The sequence below is a fragment of the Argiope bruennichi genome, chromosome 2 (assembly GCF_947563725.1).
Source record: "Argiope bruennichi chromosome 2, qqArgBrue1.1, whole genome shotgun sequence".
Classification (NCBI taxonomy): Eukaryota; Metazoa; Arthropoda; class Arachnida; order Araneae; family Araneidae; genus Argiope; species Argiope bruennichi.
The window spans coordinates 28,241,920-28,268,058 of record NC_079152.1 but is presented as its reverse complement, the minus strand read 5'-3'; the positions used below and the strand labels follow the sequence as shown (position 1 = coordinate 28,268,058).

Below are 26,139 nucleotides of genomic sequence, written 5' to 3'. Positions count from 1 at the left end.
ACAATCCATAAATAAACATTTTACAAAATCCATGACATTTTAATTTCATAAATATATTTTTTACAAAAACGTCACTATCAAAGTTTTTTTTAACTGTTATTCTTTTGACTTGAAAATAATTTCAAATATAATTTTTTTTTATAAAAATCTTTTATGCGATAATAGAAAGTTGCCAATTGCAGAAATACAGCGATAATCTGTTTTAGCAAAAGACTAAATTAAATAGTACCAAATAATTTGTAATGTATTGAAAATCTAGTTATTGAAAACACCTTGCATATAAAATTTTAATTTTAATTTAAAAATACTTCCGAGCCCACATTTCCAACTCCCAGATATACTATATACTACACTAAAGCACACACACACACAAATACACGCACATTAATGTATGTATACACACACGCATACGCGCAAGTACACACTTTCTTCATTACTATTAGTAGAAATTTAAGAGTGAGATCTTTCTTCCCATATAATAAAAGCAATTATGATCTTATTTTTCACTTCCTGCGGTATCACATATCACAGATAATAGTAGTAGGATTTCATAAACAAATTCTTGATTATCAGATCTGAATCATACAAAAAATTGTGACATTTTTCAAACTTCCGATTGTCCAAATGATTCAATTTTTCAAAAAATTCTTATTCCTCAAAACCGTTCTTCAACGTCCCTCTCTACAAAGATCCCGTTATGCCCGATACGGCTCCCATAATGGCATCCCGAGGGCGTCCAAACAAATCCAGATATCACCTTGAGATTTATTCCGGCTCTCGTGGAAATAGATCTCGCAAGAAACATTCCAGACGTCTCTGGAATATTTATACACGCCATCGGCCATCATTTTATTGAATGTTGCAACTCTTACTCTCCTACTGGAAAGAAGTGAATTCCCTTTCGCTTAGTAATGCAGTTCGTGGAAATTTCGGACGTGAGCGAACTAGGAAGGTGACCGGTGCTGGTACATATGCGTTGACCTTCTTTCCTCCAGGACAAAAGAGAAGTCATAATTTTCTTTTTAGAAAATTATTTATATATATCTTCCAAAAATATTGGGAGACGGAAATTGTTGAAAACTGGACGATTCAAAGAAATTTATTACATTCCGGTTTTCAGAACGTTTGGTATTTTGGAGAAAGATTTGTAATGTGTGTAAAAATAGTACAATATGTGTATGTATTTGCATTGGTAGTGGATTAATTTTACTGCTAAAAATTGAATTGAAATGAAAATTGGAAAAAAGAAAGAAATAGAAAATGTTAATAATATTTCTTTTCTCTAATTATTTCCTTTTCTGTTAATTGTTATATATTCTCTTCTTAAAGAGCCTATTGTTTATCAGTTTTATTAAAATGTATCTTTCAAGAAACTGTATTATAAAATACTACTCATTTAGAGGATAAGACCTTTTATACTCTTTATTGCTTATGATAAAACAGTTAAACTTAGTGTATATTATTTCATTTTCATGTATTGAAATTGTTTCGAAAATTATTTTCTCTTACATCAATACATTTTTTTCCAAAATAATCATAAATTTTCAGAAAAACAGCCAAGGGCAGAAAAATTATCATTTTCTAACTACGTGACGCAGTGTTCTTAATTTTATTAACTTCTGTTATCTTTATTTAAAATTTCTGTTACAATTTAATCATATTTGTGTTCCTTGTAAAACTTTAGATGGAAAGATTTAAAATATGCTACACATATTTGTTCTTTTTTTTATAAAAAGTAAAAAAAAAATATTATATATTTTTAATTACTATGTTATCATTATTTTATAATACGTTGTCTAACAGTAACAGACACTGTACTTTTAATATGTTTATACATATATATATATTGCTAATCAAATAGTTATAATATTTTTCTTTTATTTACTGGCTTGACAAATTCAAAATTATTATTTTCCATATAAAAAGTTAACATAAAAAAATAAAATGATATCTAATATTGAAACTCAAGAAGTGACAGAGTTAAAAAAAAATTTCGCAGTTGCAGATAAAATTGAATTAAATTTTTTATAATTCATAATAGGGAAAACAAAAAGTGCTTTTCTGAGTAGCACCTAAATTATAAAAAAGTAAATAAATAAAATTATCTTTAAGTAAAAAAATAACATTTTATGATATTATATTGATAATGCAAGGAAGAATGCCAATGAAATACAGAAAATAAATAAAGTTCAAAGGATTCACTGCATTAGAAATTACAACATATAACATAAAGCAATCAATATATTGTTTATAAAAACTGCCGTGTTAAATTGAAGAGCTATAAAGAAATGATCAACAATAACATTTTGTAAAATTGTATGAGAATCAATTGTATGAAGTCTAATATAAACAAATTTATGGAAGTGAAGCCTATCAGTCCTTCCGTATGCATGTGAAAACGATGTCTCAAAAACGAAAAGGGCTATATAGATGTAATTTGGCATACAGATTTAGCATCAAACGTGTACATGTGTACTAAATTTTTAACTAAATTTCTTAAGCAGTGATTATTTGTTGGCTTACGTAATTGAGCATATTTGAATGAGATAATTTTTTAAAAAAGCAACAGTTTATAAATAAGATTTGATATGCGGTCTTGTGGCTAAAATTTAAGCTCTGTGTCAAAATGGTAAAGAAGTGTACCAAAATGCATATTTAAATCTCTTTCTATTGTATTAAGAAGCAAAACAAAAGCCATATTTCGTTTTACTAATCGCTCGTTGAAAGATATGAAGAGGAAGACATCCGTGCTTGTGGACTGCCGTGATCTTCGAGGATTTGCATCTCCGTATCTCCCTCTTCCCTACATTTCTTCATCTTCTCTATATGTTTGGAAGATGCAAAGGAGGGTAGAAAATTCTAATTGTTCGTAAGGAAAATCAGATAAGAGCACCTTTACTTTAGCTACATCTTACATTGTCTTTAATTACATAGCTCTATTGTTGTTGCAGAGCCATACAGCATTGTTTGTAAATAAGAAATGTATTCACAGTTATTCTGGGACAACTATTATATATCTCCGAGAAAGTATTATATACTTCTCTTTACACACGTTAGGTACCGGCATTTTATCGAATTTTTAAAATTTCTTTCTTCTCTTACTGACTAAAACGGACTTCTTTACGTCTAGTAACGGAATTCGATCAGACGTGATCGGATTCAAGAGGTGACCAGTACTGGACGTGCTGTAACATCTTGTAAAGGAACAAAAAAAAAAAAAGGGGGGTCTTCTTTTTTTAAATTTTTTTATTCTACTGTACAGATCTGTTCTAATGAACGTAATCTAATGAAATTCACTCCTACCACGGAAAGAATAAATATCCTGAAATAATAATATTTAATTCTTTATAGTAAGAAAAAAAATAAAGTTTTTATTTAAACTGTGTAAAAAATAAAGTTAATGCCTCACATTTTACATTAATATGTTTAGATAAATTTAAAATTATTTGAAAATTAAAGAAAAGTAACTGGCATTAGTTGTTTTACGTATTGTTTTGAAAACAATGTCAAGGACCGTTTCAAAAATTTAAAAAAAAAAAAACTCCTTATGATAAAAAGCTATAGTAAATAAAAATAGCGTTCTTGAAACAAGAGCTCAATGTGAAGAGATTTATTATAAAAATAATTTCATTATTATAAAGAAATATTAATGAAAGCTAACTATAAAAACTAGATTACAAAAAGTATTTCAGAAATTAAAATCTCTTTTTACAAAATATTTAGTGCAAACCTTTTACTTCTACTTTTTGTTAACATATTAATATATGTTTAAATCAAATAGAAAAAAAATAGGATATGAAATTTAATTATCATAAATATCCTTCTTTTCAAAAGTTTAAAAATTATTTTCTTTTCTGCGATAGAATAGATATTAAAATTTCAACCTTTATTATATCGAGCTACTTTAAATTGTGTGATATTTTTATTATATTGACTGTATGCTATCAGTTTTATACTACTAGTTTTTTTGTTATTAAAATAATAAATCACAACATATGATCGGATTTTATATTTGATGGCTGGTACATTTGCGTATGAAGAGAGAGAATTTTGCAAACTATTTCTAACTCTATTCCCCCCCCCCAAAAAAAAAATATATCCAGCCGTGGATCCTCCTTTTAATGCCTCCAGTCTTCTGCTGCGAACACCCCATTACACAAAACCCTACAATGCCGCATGGAAGGCTGATCTATACAAAGAAATGGAAACCACCTTGAGATTTATTTCTTGGAACCTCGCAAGGAAAACTTCAGACATCTCTGGAATTTTTATTCATGCCATTGACAACATTTTTATTGAATTCTGCAGTCACTCCCCCCCTCTCTCTCTCGCCCTGCCGGCAGAAGCACCCTTTTCGCGAGAGGTAATGAAGTCTGTGGAAGTTTCGGATGTGACCAGTGTTAACATTAATGATGTTTCCTTTTAGAATATCAAAGAAAATTTTTAATGTCTTTTTGTTTAGAAATTTGAAATGTGTATTTTACTAGAAACTGCTGGCCTACATAAAACTAAAAACTTTATGGATTTAATGAATAGTGAAAAATTAAAAGAAAAAATAAATGATATCTGTCTGAATTTACTTTGTGTGGTCAATATTTCTTTGTGAAAACGATTTCTGTTTTGTATTGAAAGCTTTATTTTTGTATCGACATAGAAGAAATAGGTTTATTTTCTTTTTTTTAAATTATCATTGAGCTTTTCGAATCTCGTAGTATTTAACAGATACTTACGAGTAGAAAAATAAAAAAAAATAAATTAGAGAAAATTCTTTGCAAATGAAATTTGGTTGATAATAAAAGTTAATAAATGGGGTAGATAATGAATTGATGAAAGCGGATTTGAAATGAAAAGTCAAAACTTAAATTGCTCTGTTCTTATCTTGGTACAAATAATTCGTCAAATGCACGCTTATTTAAAAGAAACATCTTTTTATACCTTCATAATTTTTTCTTTTGTAAATTAATATAATATTGTTTCCTGTATCCTCTTCTAAATCTACAAAAGAGAGAGAGAGAGAGAGAGAGATTGTTTGTTTCTTATGGCACTTGCCACTGACAAGCCCGCTGTTACGAAGACAGCGATTTAAGCCTGAGGGGGAACGTCTCTTATTCTTTATAGCAGCGCCAACTAGGGCCAAGAGTACGACTTTGCCACTCACGCATCATTCATTCGCTTGCACAACCCCTTTTTACAGGAGGGCACATTCACACATCTCACAGATAGAACAACAGAAGAACAACCATGCCCAAACCGGGACTCGAACCCGGGACGCCCAGGGAAGACGCGCTACCCCTATGCCAGGACGCCGGCGAGAGAGAGAGAGAAAGAGAGAGAGAGCACTCAATTATAAGGGAAAATAATATTTTTTTTATTAAATAAAAATTTACTACTCAAAAATAGTAAAGTTTAGAATTAACCCGAATGTCATATTCAAAACATAGTAGCATGCTAATGTAAAAGGCATAATTCATCCGGCTCGTTTATGCATAGTTTAATTGTATCAATCTTTGTAAATTGTGAGTAACAAATTTATATCGCACAATTTAGAGTAGAAATGCCAGATTAAAAACATCAGCATGTTAAACAACGACTTTCCAGTGTTTTGAGATACTTTAAAACATTAATTAGTAATGGAAAAAAGCAGAAAAAAATGATATTCCTTTTTACATTATTTCAAGAGATTCATTATTCACGATTTTGATATTTTATTGCACTTAGTTACATAAAGAAAAAATATTATTAGATAAATATGCTTTGAATTAATTTTTAAAAAAATATTAAAATTAAAGAAAATATAGTATAGAAGTAAAATTCAAGATTATTCAAAAACTAATTGTTTGAATCTTAAACTGGTGCAAAAATAATTTTTGAGTAATAATATGCTATGAAATCTTTGAGGAAAAACTTTAAAATTTTAATCAATTTTTAATTTATAAAAATTTCGAAAAAAATTTGAGGAAAAAATAATTTAAGTGAACATCTAATATCAAAAAAAGTAACTGAAAATCAATCTGCAGAGTTTTTGAACTAATTTTTTTATCACACGTCACATGACACAACTTACAAGTAGTATGCCAGGAAAGAAAACCATTATCCTTTAAAAACTACGAGTCGACTAAATTTTAAATGATAATTTTAAGATAGATTCATTGCTTTGGTGACAAAAGATTCTATAATTTCACTGAGTTTAACATCCATTCCTTAATGAGAAGAACAAATCCCCAAAATAGTTAAATTTATATATTCAAAATATTTTAGGTCGCTAAACCTTTCTTTATCGTATCTCTCTGCGTCTCGATTTCTTGAACGACTGTATGCCAGATAGACTCTTAAATGATCATCCAAAGTAAAAGCGGGGAATGTCTGTAGGTCTAACCAAGCTCGCATTAAATTATATTTCTTAAGGACTTCTCGGACAAACAAATGTTCAAAGGCATCAATTATCAATTAACATAATATTGCAGTTCAAAAGATATAAATTACTTTTCTTCCACCTAATAATTTCAGACTGATATTATTCGAAAGCTTACCATTGCTGGCATGCAAATAATGATAAACAAGAAAAAATAATTTAGTGAAACGTTAATTTGTGAAACGTTAATGAAATGTCTAAAATAAAGATGATTTTGAAACAGTTATTTTTTTAATATTCCAACTACCCGGCTTGAAATCAAGAAACGTAATTAAAAATATTAATAATAATAAGTAATATTAATCAAGCAATCATTATTGAACATTTTAATACATTTGAAAAAATGTATTAATGTACTTTATAGCTCAGTGGATAGATGGCAGCACCAAAATAAAATTCTGTAACTAATGACTATTGTTAATTTTTATTTGTCTTTTATATACTAAAAAACTGGAAAATGTAATTATGTAGGTTAGATTAAATTTAAATTTATTATAGTTATTATTAAGTAAAATATTAAAAAAATTAAAAGGTTTACTAACATAGTTTTTTTTTTTTTGCTTTGATAACCATTTTAAATGTGTGCACTTTGATTATGCATAGCTGGAAATGTTTCATGCTGCTACAGAAGTGAAAATTTCTGAAAAAAGGACTCTTTTTGAGATAAATACAGTTTGTATGACATCTAACCAAATCGAGTTTTAAAAATACAAGGCTGAAATATACAGTTGAAGCTGTATGTTATTAAAGAGTGTCAAATGGACCTTAAAAAATGGACAAAAGAACATTGAAGATGGTTATTTTTTGCCAATATTCGACATATATTCGCTTATAATACTGATCGCAGTCGCTTTATAATACTGATCGTCTTAAGATAAATACATGTGATTATTATCTGTCCATCTACTGTCTTAAATTGAGTAGTTGAAAACGTTTGCTCGATCGTTACAGTGGTGATTTCCATACGTGATAAAATGGTTAAAGATTTAAGAGTCCAATATCTATGAAAATAATTATGCGTGAACAACAACAACTTACCCGTATAATGTGGCGAATTGGTATGAGCGAGGATAGAACCTGGGACCTTGTGGTTCGCAGCCGAGTAACCTGACCATAATACAAAAGAAATTGCTCGGCTCGCGTAGCTGTTAACTGGCTTATAAGCTTTCACTACAATAATAAAATAGCTATGAGGATAATTCGTGTTTGTATGTATTTGTTATGCAGAATGTGGTTTATCTGAAGCATCATCGCTGAAATGTAGACGCATGCTCACACGATAATCGCGAAATTAGATTTGTGTTGAAAATTAAGCCAGTGTATTCTATACAGTTTCATTTTCATTATGTAAATGTAGATTGGAAACACCATGAGTCTAGTGTTGTTGTACAAAATTCGCAGCACGCCACTAAGAATAAAAGTGATCAAAAAATAATTGCCGATATAAATACATTGATATTAATTTAAAGATTATAAAATATTCCAAGATTGCAACTATTCTCAAAATAATAGAAATAATTCCAAAATTGTCTGATTAATGAGAAAAAAATCAATCTAAAATGTCCGGTGCCCCAATCGGAAGTGTGGAAAAAGAAAAGATAAAAAGTGTAAAGATTAACAAGTGGATAGAGTGGAATTTGGTTAAGGCCTGTGGTGGTGACATTATAAGCCAGTTAACAACTTCCGGAGAAGAGTGTTCACTTTTGTCTAGTGGCTTTGTTACTCGGCTACGAACCCTAACGTTGCGAGTTCGAACCTCAACATGCACAGGCCCATATTGGGATATATGGTAATGAAAAGGCGGATCAATATGCAAAGTTGGCGACACAGAAAGATAGCGTTGATGTAATTGTCCCGAAATCAAGAATTAAGAGAAGAAATAAAGCTAAAATGGCTTGACAGATGGTGTATGTCCAAAAAAAAAAGTAAGAGTAACTTACGATTTTATTCCTAATACAGAATAAAAATAAGAAGATACCATCCACTGGTAATCCAAATTATGTCAGGACATGGGAGATTTCCTGCATATTTCCAACAATTTGGAAGAATGCAGGAAAATAAATGCATTTGTGGAAGAATCGGTACTGTTTACCACTATTTAAAGGAATGCGTAGAAATATCAGAATTAAGAAAAAATCTGAAAGTTAAGAATAATGTCTTAAATATAGTACTGATGGTACCTGGTATTTTTTAAAAATCTGAAGGACATGATGTCAAAAATTGTCAGTTTTCAGTTTTTTACCAACTGTTTGAAAGTGTTCGGATTTCTGTTGTGAAACGAGAATCCGGAGAAATATTTAGAATTTCGCTGAGATTTTTTTTCGTGATGGCCTCTTCCTTGTTTAATAGGAAGATGAGGAGGAAGAACAGAATTTGACTACTTTGTGGCCAATTACCTCGAAAAAAATGTCAGTCTGACATATTATGATAAAATACTGTTCCAAGAAAGGGTTCCCGAAATGGGGAAAATCACCCTCTCCCTTCTTTTAACCTACTGAATACTAGATTTATATCTGTTTTGGCAATTCATAATGTTATTATTTTTTTATTCTTCCTTATTAACCCCTTGCTTGCCACGGGAGTATATATACGTCTCCCAATTATATACGTATATATACGTGGCACTGGGGACCGAATCTCGCAAGTTATTCTCGGCAGGTAAGGGGTTAAATAAAGAGTTAGATCTACAAGAAAATTATTTTTTTTCCTCCTAGTAATTCCTACTTAAGAAAAAAATGTTCCAAGCTAAAAGTATCAAAACTTTACAAGCTTATCCTATAACACTCTGCTAAATACAATGTCTATCTCAACATACATATTACATTACCAACCAATATGGATATTCATAGTGTTATTAGTTTTATCTTTTATCTTTAGGTAAAGAGTTAGATCTTTGAGAAAATTATTTTTCTTCCAAATAGCCAACTTGAAAACAGTTCAAGCTACTAGCAGCATAGTTTTACAATCTTAACATATAACAATTTGTTGGATACAATGTCTATCCCAATGAACTGATAATGATAACAACCAATACGTATACGAAAAAAAATCTGCTGAACATTATCTATATCAACAGTTCATACAGAAGAATCAATTGCACTTACCAGATCCATGGTGCCGGATCCATAAATAATTTTTTTGTATTAGAAGGCGTTGAACCTTCCTTATAACACTGTATCTGTGTACTTTTCGTGGACGTATTCGCTCGTGGGTGCTTCTGACTTGGATCCATACAAGGGTTCATCGGCCACCCTCCCCGTGAAGAAAACTGTAGGAAAAAGCATATTTAAACAAAATTAAGACTATTGAAAAAAATAGCTCAAAATCCAAACAGTTGTCGAAAAATAAGCATGTTAATATTAAACTTATTGTTATTTCAAAGATAAATTGGAATTGTCATTCGACCATTAGTGATAAATTAAGTGTTGAAAGATATTAGATTTTACCCTTTGCATTTGGAAAAGTAATTCGATACATAATTATGCGATTAATATTAGAGAATTGTTTATTGCTACGAAAAATAAATATATGTATATTTGCTTTGAATTGAATTTCGTAGAAAAGTAAGGTATATCGTTTTATCAGTCTGTAAGTATTTTTAATAATCAAAATTAAAATAAATAAAGCGTCAAAATGATGTTGCCTGAGAGGAGACATTCGAGTGCTAAGGGTTAATATGATATAAATAAAAGAAATATTTGTATAAAAGTATCATATGAAAAAATACTCCTATACAAACCATTTAGATAAAAAACTTACATTTACGATTAAATTTTCACGATACAATGTGCCTGAGATGGAGAAATACATCTGTGCGTCTAAACATTAAGCACACTAACCATTGAAAATTTTGCTTAACGCGAAAAAAATGGCAAATTTTGAAGTGAAAAGTATACATCTGAATACAATGGCAAGTGCAATATTGTCTTGTATTTGTCTAATAAATGTTTCAAGAAACTCTTCGACACATACACCTATTAAAATGTTGTTAATATTAGTAAAGTGTTCACTTTAAAGATTTATTCAGTTTAATAACCCGAGTAAACCTGGAGTAAATTATTGCAATCAAACAGAAAAATCGAAAAATGTTACTGGCGATCTAAAGCCCTTTTATTTTGAAAATCTAAAAAAAAAAGTGAGATTACCAAGCGAAAGTAATGGCATTTATAAGCAAATAGTTGATATATTCAACTTTGCTCAGGATTAAAATGTTTCCATGCATAAAATTTTTAACATGTGATTAATTTTCGTTAAAAATATTGTAATATACAAAATACATATTTAAGATATTTATCATCTGCTTTTAACTAAAATTAGAAAATACACTGAACCAGTTTTTTTTTTTTGAAATCTTCATTGCTTTAGCGCATGTGGCAGTATGTGTTTATCTGATAAAAATAGGGGTGAAAGGAAAGGTGTAAAGAGATGTTTACATTAAACAATAAGGTTAACTCGAAATAGAAAATGGAAAAATAATAATAACGTAATATTGGGGGAAAAAGATTCTAATAAACAATAAAATACTTTAGAACAATTTTTATTTACTGTAATGACTCTAAACATTAAATTATAATAAATAAATGGAAGATTTATGTTTTTAAAATTAGATAATTCACTTTTTTTTACAAAATAATATTAACTTTTTATGTTATAAACTTTTTTTATTTGTTATTGAATTTAATAACGGATTAATATTTTTGATAACATTTTGAAATTAATATGGTAGACAAACAGGGTCACATTTAAGGATATTATATTTATATATTCTTCTTGACACACTTGAAAGTTTTTTTGCTACTTGAACTAGCCATATAAGCAATTAATACGCAATTTTGTGTTATAATGATATAGTATTGTCAGAAACGACTCGGAATTAACCTACAAGTGAACAAAAAAGTATCTAATGAGACGCAAATCTAGGTAAAAAATGGCGAAGAATTCCGGAAATGCACTCATTATTCCGCGGCTCGCCCCTTAGTGAGGTAGAACCGACGAAAGGTGATAGTCTCGGAATACTGAAATGGCTAGTTTTCGCAAATTTTATTATTGTTTATTATATTAGTATTGTAAACATTGTTAAAAATGCTGAAGTATAAGAGCACCATCTTTAACATTTTTAAATCACTAGATTGATATCAACAAAAGCAGTATAAAAATGAGTATTAAAATAAAAAGAGAATAAAAAACATAAGCCCAGAAATAATAAAAAGTTTAAAAATTAACTTTTTTGTTAATTTTAGTGTGATTGACTATTTGATTGATTGGATGTTTAATTATTTTTTATATTTTGGAAAGATTGAAGCAATAATTCTCATGTCTTACATAAAAAAGTGCAAAATTTAATTGAATTTCCTCGAGTTATTTATATGGAGATATAATATATATATATATATATATATATATATATATATATATATATATATATATATATATATATATATATATATATATATATATATATATATATATAAACAAAATTAATTTTATTTTATTTCTCTACTTTGATTATTTTATGGTTAAAATCTAAACCAATAGTGACTATCGTTTAAATAATTCCCGACGCACTACCAGAAAATATCCGTTACACTTCTAAATTCAAACAAATAACAGAAATCCTTGTTTGTTTCTTTCTTTATGTTTATTTTTTTCGTCTCAGTCGTAAATCACCTCAGAAATTCCAATTCAGTGCGACTTTCCAACTGGATCTTAACATAATAAACTAACTCAATTTAAAAACAACCCTCTAGTGATTTCTTGATGTAATTTTCGAAACTCTCTTTTTATAAAGTTAGAAATTTACTTTCCCAAAAGCAATGTGGTGAAAAGATTTGAATCCGTTGTACAGTATAATTTGATAAAACTTGATTTGACTCATTTGATAAAACTTGGTACTTTTATTTCAAATTACATCCGTATCCAGAGTTATTTTTCCTTTTGGATAGAAATGTTTCTATTCATTTGTTTTATTTCAATATATAGTGAACAATAGCACAATATTGCTCTTAGCGCTGATATTTCTTGTTAAGTGACAAATATTGTTAGATATATCGTTAAACCCAAGAGAATTATGAATAAATGAAATTCATATCTTTATATATATACATACTATTAAACAAACGAATAAATATATAATATACTATTTATGGATAGAGTTTTATAATCGAGAACAAAACAAATTTTTATTGATTATAATTTTCTAATTCAAAATTTGAAGTTTTACATAAATACTGGTAAATTGTAAGCGAATTTAGTTGATTATTTTATTGTTGTCCAAAATTACACTAGAAACAACAAAATATAGTAACTATAGAAATAAGTGATGACAATGCTTAATTTTGGAAAGTTACGGAGCTGAACTTTTTTCTGCGATGTCGGTGAAAATCATTATATCTCAAAATCTTTGAAGTTGGTACCCTATAGATAACTGAGCCATTCATAAAGATTACTGAATTCATTATACACAAAAAGAATTAAAAAATAATAAAGAATATACTATTCTAACCACATTTAACATATATTAAATATTCATCGAACTCTTAATGTATAAGAAGGTTTTTATTCTCCTTCGATTATAATTCATAAAGATTACTGAATTCATTATACATAAAAATAATTAAAAATAATAAAAATATACTATTCTAACCACGTTTAACATATATTAAATATTCATCGAACACTTAAAGTATGAGAAGGTTTTTATTCTCCTTCGATTATAATTCAAAAAGATTACTGAATTCATTATACACAAAAAGAATTAAAAATAATAAAGAATATGCTATTCTAACCACGTTTAACATATGTTAAATATTCATCGAACACTTAAAGTATGAGAAGATTTTTATTCTCCTTCGATTATAATTCATAAAGATTACTGAATTCATTATACACAAAAAGAATTAAAAATAATAAAGAATATGCTATTCTAACCACGTTTAACATATATTAAATATTCATCGAACACTTAAAGTATGAGAAGGTTTTTATTCTCCTTCGATTATAATTCAAAAAGATTACTGAATTCATTATACACAAAAAGAATTAAAAATAATAAAGAATATGCTATTCTAACCACGTTTAACATATATTAAATATTCATCGAACACTTAAAGTATGAGAAGGTTTTTATTCTCCTTCGATTATAATTCAAAAAGATTACTGAATTCATTATACACAAAAAGAATTAAAAATAATAAAGAATATGCTATTCTAACCACGTTTAACATATGTTAAATATTCATAGAACACTTAAAGTATGAGAAGGTTTTTATTCTCCTTCGATTATAATTCAAAAAGATTACTGAATTCATTATACACAAAAAGAATTAAAAATAATAAAGAATATGCTATTCTAACCACGTTTAACATATATTAAATATTCATAGAACTCTTAAAGTATAAGAAGGTTTTTATTCTACTTCGATTATATATGCCCCTACTATTTGCTATAAAATATTTCAAACAAAATAAAACAAGTGTATGAAATAGTAAAAATTTTTAATTTCATAATTGTTTTGTATTTATTTTACAGTTAATTTTTATACATATTATGAAACCTGATACAATAATTTTTCTTCTCAATTTAACTATCAGGTACCGCCATCTGTAGCATGTGAAAATATAATTAATTAACTTATAATATAATAAATTAATAAGACTCTGAAAAAATATTAGGTTGTCATCGAGAAAGTGTAAGTGTACACAAATTCAAAATTTTAGAACACCTGCAAAGAGAGCGAAAAATAAATAACAGAATATCCTCCTAATTTAAATGAAACATATTAAATAAAACTCTGTAAAAGTAATATATTATTATAATAGTATTATGAGTATACGAAAAGAATTGAAGTTTCTATAAATATTAAGCATTTTTATTTTTTGCAAGAAAATATAATTTTATTTCATTCCACTCATTTTATCTCTGTTCCAAAATGCTCACCATAAACAAGATTCAGACGCTTTTTTTTTGGATTAATCATTTTTTATGTTTTAATGGCGACTGTAAAATGCTAAAAACCCGCATTTTTTTGTTTGTTTTTCAGCAAGCATTTTGGAAGAAATAAATTGGTAGCAATCAAAAGATTGACTTTGAAATTCTAAAATAGTAAAAAACTCAGTTTCGCACAGCATTTTTTTTCTTTGCATTATTGTGAAAAAAAAGCCAAAATCTCATTTTAACTCACTTTAACTTAATTTTTGATTAATTAAGATTTTAAAGAATACATAAATTGTTCTGATATGCACATTTCTAATCTCTTTAATATATTAGTGCCAAAGTATATGAGTTCTGAAGAGTTTTAACATACAATCATAAGCGCACATTTGGCTTTATTATAGTCGAGATAATGTATTTAAATGATGTGCTGCTATTTAGAAAAGAATAATTTGTGGATATTTTTATTTTGTATTACAAACTAAAAATTTGATTTATTTACTCACTTTTTTATTTACTTTTTGACTCTTGCATTGCTTGTTCCTCGTATCTCATTCGATGAATTCAGAGACATCTCATCTCATCTAAATTTCTTTTTTGTAAATTACTAATAAGTTTAATGGTACACGAATGCCGTGATTGCACTTCCTGCACTTAACCTTAATCGCAAAATGAAGGTTATACTGGGAGTTGTTTTTTAAATTGAGATACATAACACTCCAGACGATGATGCCAAGTTATAAAACTTTATATCACTTTTCTGTGTCGTCTGTTTTTCACTAGTTGGGACAGTTGGACACGTTCTACGCTAAGAATCAAGAGAAATGGGGGATAAAATGGAATTCGTGATACAAATACGAGCCCTAGATGGTGAGATGGGTTATTTTTTTTTACGGAGGGGAAATGGGGATTCTGTAATGGATTTCACTTCAGATAATACACGGTTGATAAATAACACAAAATGTCATCCACGTGGTTGCTGTTGTTATAGTTTCCTCCTTTGTGGTGGATCAATTGGTGGTGATATTTTATTTCATCACTGATGTGACGTATATGATTTATGAAATACTGTTATCTAGTAGAAGTGTTTTGAAATTTGTAGAAATAAAAACTGCTTTTATGAAATGCACTTCTTTTAATGACAAATACAAATAGATGTGGTATAATGATTACAGCATTCTATCATAACCTTTACTTATAAAAAAAATGAATGTATATTTGTATTTGTCTCTTCTGTGTGTGTTGGTGCTCTATAGGCTAGAGCTATTACAAAGAGTACATATATATATATATATATATATATATATATACAGGGTGTTTCATAAATGATGGAAGTAACTTTAAGGGGTGATAGTACACATCAAGACGAGTAAGAGTAAATAGGAAACCAAGTGTCCCAAACGTCTTCCGAAGGAGATAGGCGCCATCAAAGTTTAGGGCCCTAAATTTCAAATGATGATAAAAAACGGAAAAATGGATCGATTCATTTGCGGTTTTAGCTAAAATCATTCTTTAAATTAGAATTTTCTTAAAAATTTTTTTTAAGACAAAGTTTAAAAAATGCCGATAGAGGGCGCTCTAGACTTTGGAGTACCGAACAACTACTTTTTACCAGTATTTTTTTATATTTTGTTAAATGTTTACTAAAGCTTAGAGTTTAACTTAAATTTTGAGGAAAAATTGAAACCATCGGGAGTGGTTAAGTGGCGCAAATTTAACCGCTTTCAGGGGGTTAAATTTTAAACGCTTGTATTTAATAACCATCTACTTGGACCTTATCTTCTGCCAGAACGCCTGGAGGGGAAAAAGTATCTTACCTTTCTGCAACAGTTGCTGCCAGAAATGATGACAGATGTTCCCCCTCGTATCCGGCGAGTAATGTGGTTCCAACAGAATGGAACATCAGCTCATTATGCGCCAGGGGTGCGAAATTATCTAAATGCAACCTTTCCAAATCAATGGATTGGGTGAGGTGGTCCTGTCCCTTGGTCAGCGCGATCACCCGATCTTTCATGCCTGGATTTCTTTTTGTGGGGGCACCTGAAGAGTCTTATGTATGAGACTCCTATCGAATCTGCAGAAGAACTCGTCGCCAGACTTTCGGCCGCTGCAGGGAAGGTGCGCGATACTCCTGGCGTGTTTCAGAGGGTACGTGAATCCCTTCTTCGCCGTTGTACCGCATGCATCGCCTCTAATGGTCAGTGTTTCGAACAGCTATTGTAATCATTTATAATTAAACTTTTTTTTATAACGTAAATGTTCTTTGTTTTCTTTTTTGTCTCTTAAAACGAAATCTCTTTCAGCGCCCTCTATCACCTTCGGGTTAAAATTACGACAATGATTTCTTTGATGAATGTTGTTTGCTTTGGTGTTTTACTATCACCTATTAAAGTTTGCTTCATCATTTATTATTTTACTCATTAGATACAAGCGTTTAAAATTTAACCCCCGCGGTTAAATTTGCGCCACTTAACCGCTCCCGATGGTTTCAATTTTGAGCTCAAAATATAAGTTAAAGTCTAAGCCTTAGTAAACATTTAACAAAATAATAATAATAATAATAATAAAAAATACTGGTAAAAAGTAGTTGTTCGGTACTCCAAAGTCTAGAGCGCCCTCTATCGGCATTTTTTAAACTTTGTCTTTAAAAATTTTTTAAAGAAAATTCTAATTTAAAGAATGATTTTAGCGAAAATCGCAAATAAATCGATCCATTTTTCCGTTTTTTATCATCATTTGAAATTTAGGGCCCTAAACTTTGATGGCGCCTATCTCCTTCGGAAGACGTTTGGGACACTTGGTTTCCTATTTACTATTACTCGTCTTGATGTGTACTATCACTCCTTAAAGTTACTCCCATCATTTATGAAACACCCTATATATATATATATATATATATACACACACACACACACACATACACTTTGAAGAGTGATTCGATGAGATGTTTTCACATTTTAATTAGAATGTTAATTAAAAATCAAACTAAATTTTGGTTTTTTTTCCGAGATAACTTCCAAAGATGTTATAACACAAAAATAATTTTTACATTATTTTGAAATTTAAACAAAATTATCTTTTCCGTGTTATTTAACATTTTAAAAGTAATTTATTTTTAATTTTTAAATATTTTTTTAAAAATATATAAAACTTAATTTCTAACAACATATTTCACTCAAAATAAATGTAAAATTTATTCTGTATGAGAACGTAATGCTTCCCGGAAAAAAATGAGCCATTTTGCCATGAAAAGTTCAAATTGAAGAAATTGATTTTACCTACAAATGAAATCCAGAAATGTTTCATTTTTTAGCATGAGTCTGTGTGAAATAAGTGAGTAAAAACAATATGTTCTAAGAAAATAGATATCAGAATTTGATTTCCGCGATTTTTAAAACAAAAATTTTAGCGATCCTGACGAACCAGCTGGTCACCAAACCAGCCTGAACCAGCTACTAGTATTATATGAAGAAGCTGAGTTCCAGTAATAGGAATTCTATATTGCATGATAGCCAATAACAAGAAAGGTTCATTTCTTGAATGATTCAGAGGAGAAAAACGGATAGACAGCCAAATAATAAGAAAAAATTAATAAATGGTAATAATAAAAAAATAATACTAATAAATAAATGGTAATAATAATAAATAAATAAAATATTCTAGAGAGATAATAAATAACTGTAATTATTGATATTAAATTTTAATTTAAACTGAGGTAAATTTTTATCAAAAAGTGTCAAATTTGTTTTATTTGAAAACTAACACTTTACATCGCGGCGATTTTAAAAGCACAGTTTAAATCATTCTGATGTCTTCATTATATGAGTATTTTTACTCACGATATTCAAAAAACGAATAATAGCGTACTTCCGAAAGCAGGGAGTAAATATTAACCAATGTTGTAAATTAAAAATATTTAATTATTAATTAAAATAATTAAACTATTTCAGTTAACTAAAATATTTTTTTCTTCTTCTTCCACTTGCTTGATATTATTCTGTACCAAAGTTGATCTACTGATAAAAAATGAAAATTAAAAAAAATGGCGTTAAAATCATTTGGTAAATAAAAAGTTAAGTTGGTTTGGAATGGAAAGATAATTTTGTTCTTGAATATATTATCTATACTTTCCAGTATTGTTAAGCCACTGGAATAGTTTGGGATACAAACAAAAATACTTATCAACTGATTAGTGATAATAGTCTTAGATTAATTCTATTCTATTATCTGAGCAAATGACAGAGTTCCTGGTCTTCTAATACCGAGAGTTAATTAATTATTCCCTTTTAGATAAGGTGAAGTCTCTTCTTGTTGTCTTGAATGGAGAATCCCCAGATTGGGAATGCTTACCCCAGGATATGTCAGAGGATTTGTTTGGAGATAAGCCCTCTACCCGGTAGTGGGATATTCGAATATCTGAATATTATAGGCAGAAGCATATTGATTTTACTTCATAATTATCTTTCATATATTGGATATGACAGATATATGCGTATTATTTGAAATGATATCTATGTACTAAAGTTATGTCTATGAAATATTAGGTTCTACAAAAAGTTTGTCGAAGATAAATTTTGGAAATTTTTTTCTGAGGATGATAATTTGGAATTTAATTGTGTTTATAGAAATACACCATTTGATTAAATATTTTTCAATCAATTCAGAAATGTTTTCAGTTTTTTTGCGATATAATTATGCTGAGTTCTTGAGCTAGAACGACGGATAAGTAAATGCTGAACCGAGAAATCTATCCTTTGTGGAAACGAAGGATAGAACTAATTAGTTGTTTGAACAAAAACTTTATTTCTTCAAAAAATAATTCTTTATTTGAAGAAAAACTAATATGAAACGATGAACGTAATAATCATAACAGTTGGAACGATGGACGTTCGAATAGAAAACGATGTTGTTTTCTATTCGAACAATATAGCATGTAATGTAACAGGACATATTTTATTATACAAAAATTGCGTGTAAATTCCGAAAAGACATTCAAGGAAATGGAATATAAGTATAAAGCAACCCTTCATAACATATACCATGAAAGACTATCAGGGCACCAAGGAACACGCATGCTCAAAACTACAAACACGCGGTTGAATGATGAAATTTGAATCAAAACTTTTCAAGATAAATGGCATTTTTATTTTCATAATGGCGATTTGTGTCAACATGTTCGGAAATATGTTTTTGCATTAATAATTCCATCAAACTAGTCAATCAGAATGATGATAAATTCTCTTCTGAATGAATTTTTAAGATCATATCTACAAACCTTATCAATGCAGAAAGTCACAACAACCGTTCAAAGAAGCTATGAAGCTCTTCGGAGTTGCTCAGAAGTGACTGCCAAATTCCTCTCCATTTCGTTTAGTGTGATAGATTGAATACCACTGGTGCTTACTTTGTTCGTAAGAGATGCTCTTCTAGATGGGTACGGTGCCAAGGAGCTTTTCTATGAACAATCAAATGGTTTTCTATCGTATATTTGTTTACTAGCTATCAGCTAAGCAGAGGCACCTTTTGTATAACAGTCTGATAAAAACGCGGACGGTCTTTGCGATTTTTAAGGGGCTAGGAAATTTTCCTTGTTTTTTGAAAGGGGAAGTCGAGCGTTTCATGTATTCTGAGAAACTTGCATAAAAATTATCTTAGGAATGAGAGGGTTAAAAGTTGAGACTTATGTGTTAAGACAGAACTTTGTGTCTTCGTCGAGTTTAAATGGCATAATTATATATTCCATTCTTTTTGAAGACTTTAGAAAGTAGTGGTACATGAGATATTGGTTAAATATTATCATTAGAAATCAAAGGGTTTTGGAATTATAATTCTAAGAACTTTCTTTGAAATCCTATCTATATCAGATGCTTTTTGGGTAAATATTTTAGATATTTGAGTGGAAGTAATTATGTCACCTGTACTTGGAATTGGAGATGAACTACAGCATTTATCCATTTCTCTGTTCATGAACTCAGTAAGATGGTAATCGTAAGACTCCGTTTTTGCTACGATTTATTGATCAAAAATTAAATTTGATTTAAATATTTGAAACATGATTTTCTTTTCTGAAAAATGAAAAAAAAAAAAAAAATGTTTTTTTTTTTTTTTTTTTTTTTTTTTTTTTTTTTTTTAAATGTGAAAATATTTATTCTTGTTTGATTTCTGCAAATTAAATGATACGATATGCAATAGGTATGATGAAAAATTTTTTCAAAACTCCTGAGAAATATAGAGAAAACCATTGGATTTAGAACCACCTAAATTGCCATGTAATTACTTATTGAACAATAGGTTTTTATTAAAAGATTTTAAAACTTTTTAATCAACTTTTTAATTAAAAATTAACCGAAATTTTGAAGTTGTTTCTTAATAATATAGCATATCATTATAGCATGCATATTATTACACACACACACACACACTCGTAAAAATGTAAGACTGTGCTAGATTTAATATATATTGCTAGGGTAAAATGCACAGACCGTTTTAACTGTTATCCATTATATGAAAATGAAAGAGCTCGAATACTTCTTACAAAGAGCAATCTATTAATGTATGCAATTTGAAATGCATTATCCTGGATAATATTTTATCCATTTTGTTTAAAAATGCTTGATCCAATTTTTTGAAAAAACCTTTTAGTAAAGGCTTTAGATTCTTTCATCAAAATTATGGCATGAAAAATCTCCTGTTTAATCCTTTTGATTCAGTGATTTTGGAGTAGATATTAAAAATGTTTTTTGAAGGGGGAAAAAGATTCGAAAGCTCTAGAGTATTTTTTTTTTACTGTGAAGTCTCATTTGCTAATTGTCACACTCTACTTGTTTTGCTTATACGCTTAAAAAACAAAGGTGAATATGGAAAGGCTGTCAATTTTTACGCATTAAGAATATTTTTTTTTCATGATACTCTGTTGAAAAGAACAATTCAAAGCGGAAAAAAAGAAAAATGAAATTTTTCATGTTCGACATCAAACGTCAAGAGTAAGAAAGAAAAAAAAAATGTAAGCTGATTTTTTTACACCCTTGCATTGGTTCGAAATGAACAAGAAGGAATTAAATATTCATGTTCCAATAACAACAACATGCATTTTGTGTTCGAAAGAAAAATAAGTTTGAATTTTTTTTCTAATTATAGCTGTGAAGCAATTTAGTTTTTGTTCTTATATGTCGCGTGAAAATTGCGTGAGAGAGAAGCATATGTTTCCCAGATATAAAATGCTAAGCAAAAGAAGATTTGAAACGATTACGAAAAAAATTTAGCTGCTAATAAAAGTTAATCACCGTAAAAAAAAGTTTGATACTTTTTGAAAACCATAATTTGACATCATAAGAGTTAATGTCAAAAGAAATTTTTTTCTAAGAAGTAAATATGTTAACGAAAGTTGATATATCCTGATTGTCATTGCTGATCTTTGTTTGACATGTTAATTAAATTGTAACACTTCATCATCAATTTTACTAAATTAATGTTTATGTAACTGTGACCATTAGGTTTTTTAAATTCGCTTTATTTTTTTAGTAATATTTAAAAAACATTTGAAAATATACATATTTTGTATCAATAATTTCAAATTTTTTAATCGTCAAATGTGTTAAGATATTCTTATATTGAAATTTTTCTTAATTTTTTTTGTTGATTTTATAATATTGATATTTATTTCCCTTTTATATTCTAGCACAAGAAAGTAGAAAAGTGATAGTAAGTATTGAAAGAGAATATAAAATAATTGAATTGACAAAAGGTGATTTCATGCCATTCAAGTTTCTGAGGAAGTTTCTAATCTGTTATTGATAAAAAAATTCCATCCTTATCACTTTAAATCACTTTTAAAAATTCCATCAAGAAAGAAACTAGACTTTGTATACGTTTATATGTTGAAAAAATGTTCGAATTTTTGAAAGAAAACATCTTTTTTATCACTTTAATGAAATTAATATTAATGTCATTATACTTTTAAGCAAGAAGTAATTAATTTCTCAAAATTCTTTTCTAATAAGCTAACCCAAAATAATATTATGATATCATAATATTTATTTCAGATTACTTTTAATTAATGCATTTTATTTATTAAAATTAAATTTTGCTTACTTTTTAACATATTAAAAATAAACTTTTATTATAATTGATTCCTTTGAATAATTAATGTATTTTTAAAACCTATCGGTATTTTGTTTTAGACAAAGCATTTGAAATGCAATTTTTTTTTATTTATTCATATTTATTATACTAAAAAAAATTCAAAAACCATCATTACAAATATTTAAATGGATTCTAATAGTTACTATTTACCTAATTATATTTGTAATAGTTAAAAATGCATTATGAGCGAACCTGAATTATTTTGTTAATTTATTTTCATGGATAGTGAATTTTCATTAACATTCGTGCTTCTTTTAATTAAAACTGCATTTTAACTCTCTAAATTAAGTTGAAATTTAAAATGGATATGTAGATTGGTTTATTTCAATAACATAGGTACTCATTATTAAGATCATAAAATTTTCTTTAATTCAGATTTATAAAAGACATCAAATTCAGAAAAAAAAAAGAGAAAACCATTATTTTGAGAGAAAAACCATTTAAACATATTTTAAGATTTCTATTTTTAATTTATTCATCAAAATATTTTAAATATTTATTTAAACTTAGAACCTAAATTTTAATGTTGATTTATTTACATTTGTTTAGATGCTATTTGGTATGTTGTGAAAGATCCCAATTAAAAATAATTATAAATTTAATTGATAAATTAAATTTATGAATTATAATAATAATAATTTTAATTGATTAATTTAATTAATTTTGATTTCGCACGTTTATTTTCTTACAAAGAATAAAATCTTAGTTCACTAAAAATACGTTTTAACTTTTTTCAACCCCAGAGAAAAACAAACAAAATGCAAAAACATGAACAAAATAAAAGTTAAACGAAACCTTGTATAAGTTTCAATTCACTTAGCATACCTAAGCATATTATGAGAAAGCAAAAGTTCTTAAAAAAATGGCGAAATGGTGAAAGTATGGCATTTACATTTATAAATGATGCATTTACCAGCGATGTTCAAAACTGAAATTGAATCAAACTGTTCTTCCTATGAAAAATTACTTATTCAAGACAGTAATTTGATTTATTGAGACAGACGAAAAGAGATACTCCGCTATAAATGTATCAAGCTTCAGAATTACGATGCTGTGATTCCGTATCATCATTATTTTTATCTTACCGTCTGGATCTATGGAAAGGGGGATGATGTCTGGTCCCTTATTGCTTCCATTCTCTGGGCTGTCTTCCAAGTCCTTTTTCGGTAAATCGCATCTGTAAACGAGAAAATGGTTAAATAGGAAGGAAACGGAAGTTATATGAACGGCAGCTGAATACAGATAAATAAGATAGAAAAAATAATAGTGTGAAAAAAATATTGTTATTTGAATATCTACTCTTACTTGTAACAAAAGAGTGATCTGGAGGGAGTGAATGTGCACATGAGAGAGGTCTTTTAACACATAAATAATGTAAATAAGAGAGTCTTGGCATTTTTCTACAGTAATTCCCGAAAATATAACTAATTATTACAGCAATTTAAAATTAAGAAGAATCTTCATACAAAAATTTTGGCAATTATATTTATATTGATTTTTGCCTCAAATCGCTATGTCGACAAATTCCCGTCAAAAATTAACGAAGTTTAAAATAAAATGTAAAAGATTATTTTTTAAAAACCTGAAGAATAAAAATTGTAATAGAAATTCCCGCATGTTTCTTCAAAGAATACACACACACACACACACACACACACACACACACACACACACACACACACACACACACACACACACACACACACACACACACACACACACACACACACACACACACACACACAGAGAGAGAGAGAGAGAGAGAGAGAGAGACACACACAATATTTTATCACCTAATCGCTTGATTTTTCCACATCCTTGAAAACTAAGGAAGAAAGATTTAAGATTATACATATTATTTTTCGATATTATATTTTAAATGAGTAATTTAATTGTATGAGTATTTTTATATGAGTAATTTCATATTTGAAATATATTACCATAACTGGCAATGTGTAAATTTAAATATATTACTTTTGATTTTTTTATTGGCATCATGTTGGTATGGAATTCGGCTTTGATATGAAAAATGCTCATAAACAGAATAATGCAAGACTATTAAAAGTACACAGGCTTTAATATGCGAAAGCATGAATTGTAATATTAAACTGTCTTCTTTTAATAGCTTTAAATTATACGGTTCATGAGCAATTTCCTTAATAGAGTCTAGTTCCATGACAACATGTTGTGATTAAAAGATATATGATAAATACATGATAAATGCATCACGGCGTCCTAAACTCCATCTTTTGGAACCAACTTCAATTTATTTTACACTGGAGACTTCAATTTATTTTACACTTTGCGCCAGTGTATTTCGCGACACCAGAGAAGAAGAGAGAGAATAAATGATTCATGAGATTCTGATAGGGATTTCTTTGCCATATGTAGACTTAGCTGAGGGAATCTTAGGTATGTTTGATATGTATGTGTGGGTGCTATGCATATTTATCCCTTCGCTCGGTGCGTAAGAAAATGCAATAGTTTCCTAGAAAGAGTGTTAGAAATAATAAAATAAAAAAAAAGGGAAATGGATCAGGAAATAAGAGAACATTTTAGAATGGGCTAATTTAAGAAAATAATTAGGAAATTAATTAGAATAGATCTAAAAATATCTTTATACAGTGAGCGGTTTTCAAAATTAGTATTCTTACTGATGCACTATTTTTCTGTTCTGGTAAAATATACTAATATTAAAAATAAAATCGATTAATATATCAAACAATTAAATTTCCTTCTTAAATTTGCACTTCGTATCTTTTAACATTCTTTTATTAACTTATAAACCAAAATTTTTATGGAAAGATTTGTGGTGAATAGCATATAAGCCAGTTAACAACTACGCTGCACGAGCATATGCTTTTGTATCATGGTTATATTAATGGACTGCGAACCACAAGTTCCCAGGTTCTATCCTCTCGCATCACAATTCGCAACATTGGTGACCTCGGACGATGAACCTTCAACCTTCGTTCAGCTGTTGTGGCGCCATCTACCCACACAAGACTCACTTGACACAGCATAACCAAAGTCGTCAGACTCACTTGACGCAGTATCAACAACCACTCACCCACACACGCTTGGAGCTACTATAACGCTTGGAGCTACTCAACTGGGTACAGGCCCATTAGACAACAGCTCAAAACATCACGACTCAACAGTCATATCGTTCGTCTCACCTCCGACTCACTGGAGGGAGAGTCTGTGGTGAATAGCATGTAAGCCAGTTAACAGCTACGCGAGCGGAGCAATTGCTTTTGCATAATGGTTATGTTACTGGACTGCTAACCACAAGTACCAGGTTCTATCTCCGCCCATCAGTCATATCGCTAAAGATTTCAAACTAAAATGCAAATTAAAGAACAATAGGTGCAATCGATACACAACGATTATCGATACTTACAACGATGGGTATATTCATTACCTACATAACTGTTCAGGATGTACTAATAGTGCTGAAAATTATATTGAGAAAACTTCTTAAAATTTTTCGTTGATTTTCATCTTTTAACCTCACGATTAAGACTTTTTTTTTATCTACTGATATTGATCTTAGTTCTTTTATGTAAAAATCAAAATTTTCTAATTTTGATAGCATAAAAATTATTTATAATTATAAATTTCTTACTTACAAATGGCCAGAATGCTCCAATAG

At 28.7% G+C, this 26,139-nt stretch overlaps 1 protein-coding gene across 1 annotated transcript in view; it reads right to left on the bottom strand.

The window, feature by feature from the left end:
• The window catches only part of LOC129961655 (neural cell adhesion molecule 2-like), a 229,545-nt gene that overhangs the window by 11,553 nt on the left and 191,853 nt on the right, over positions 1-26,139 (bottom strand). The window contains exons 8-9 of the mRNA XM_056075181.1: positions 23,570-23,661; positions 9,517-9,680 (exon numbers count right to left, since the gene is read on the bottom strand). Of these exons, the coding sequence (XP_055931156.1) occupies positions 9,577-9,680; positions 23,570-23,661 (196 nt within the window). The 3' untranslated portion in view covers positions 9,517-9,576. The remainder of the gene's footprint in view (positions 1-9,516; positions 9,681-23,569; positions 23,662-26,139) is intronic.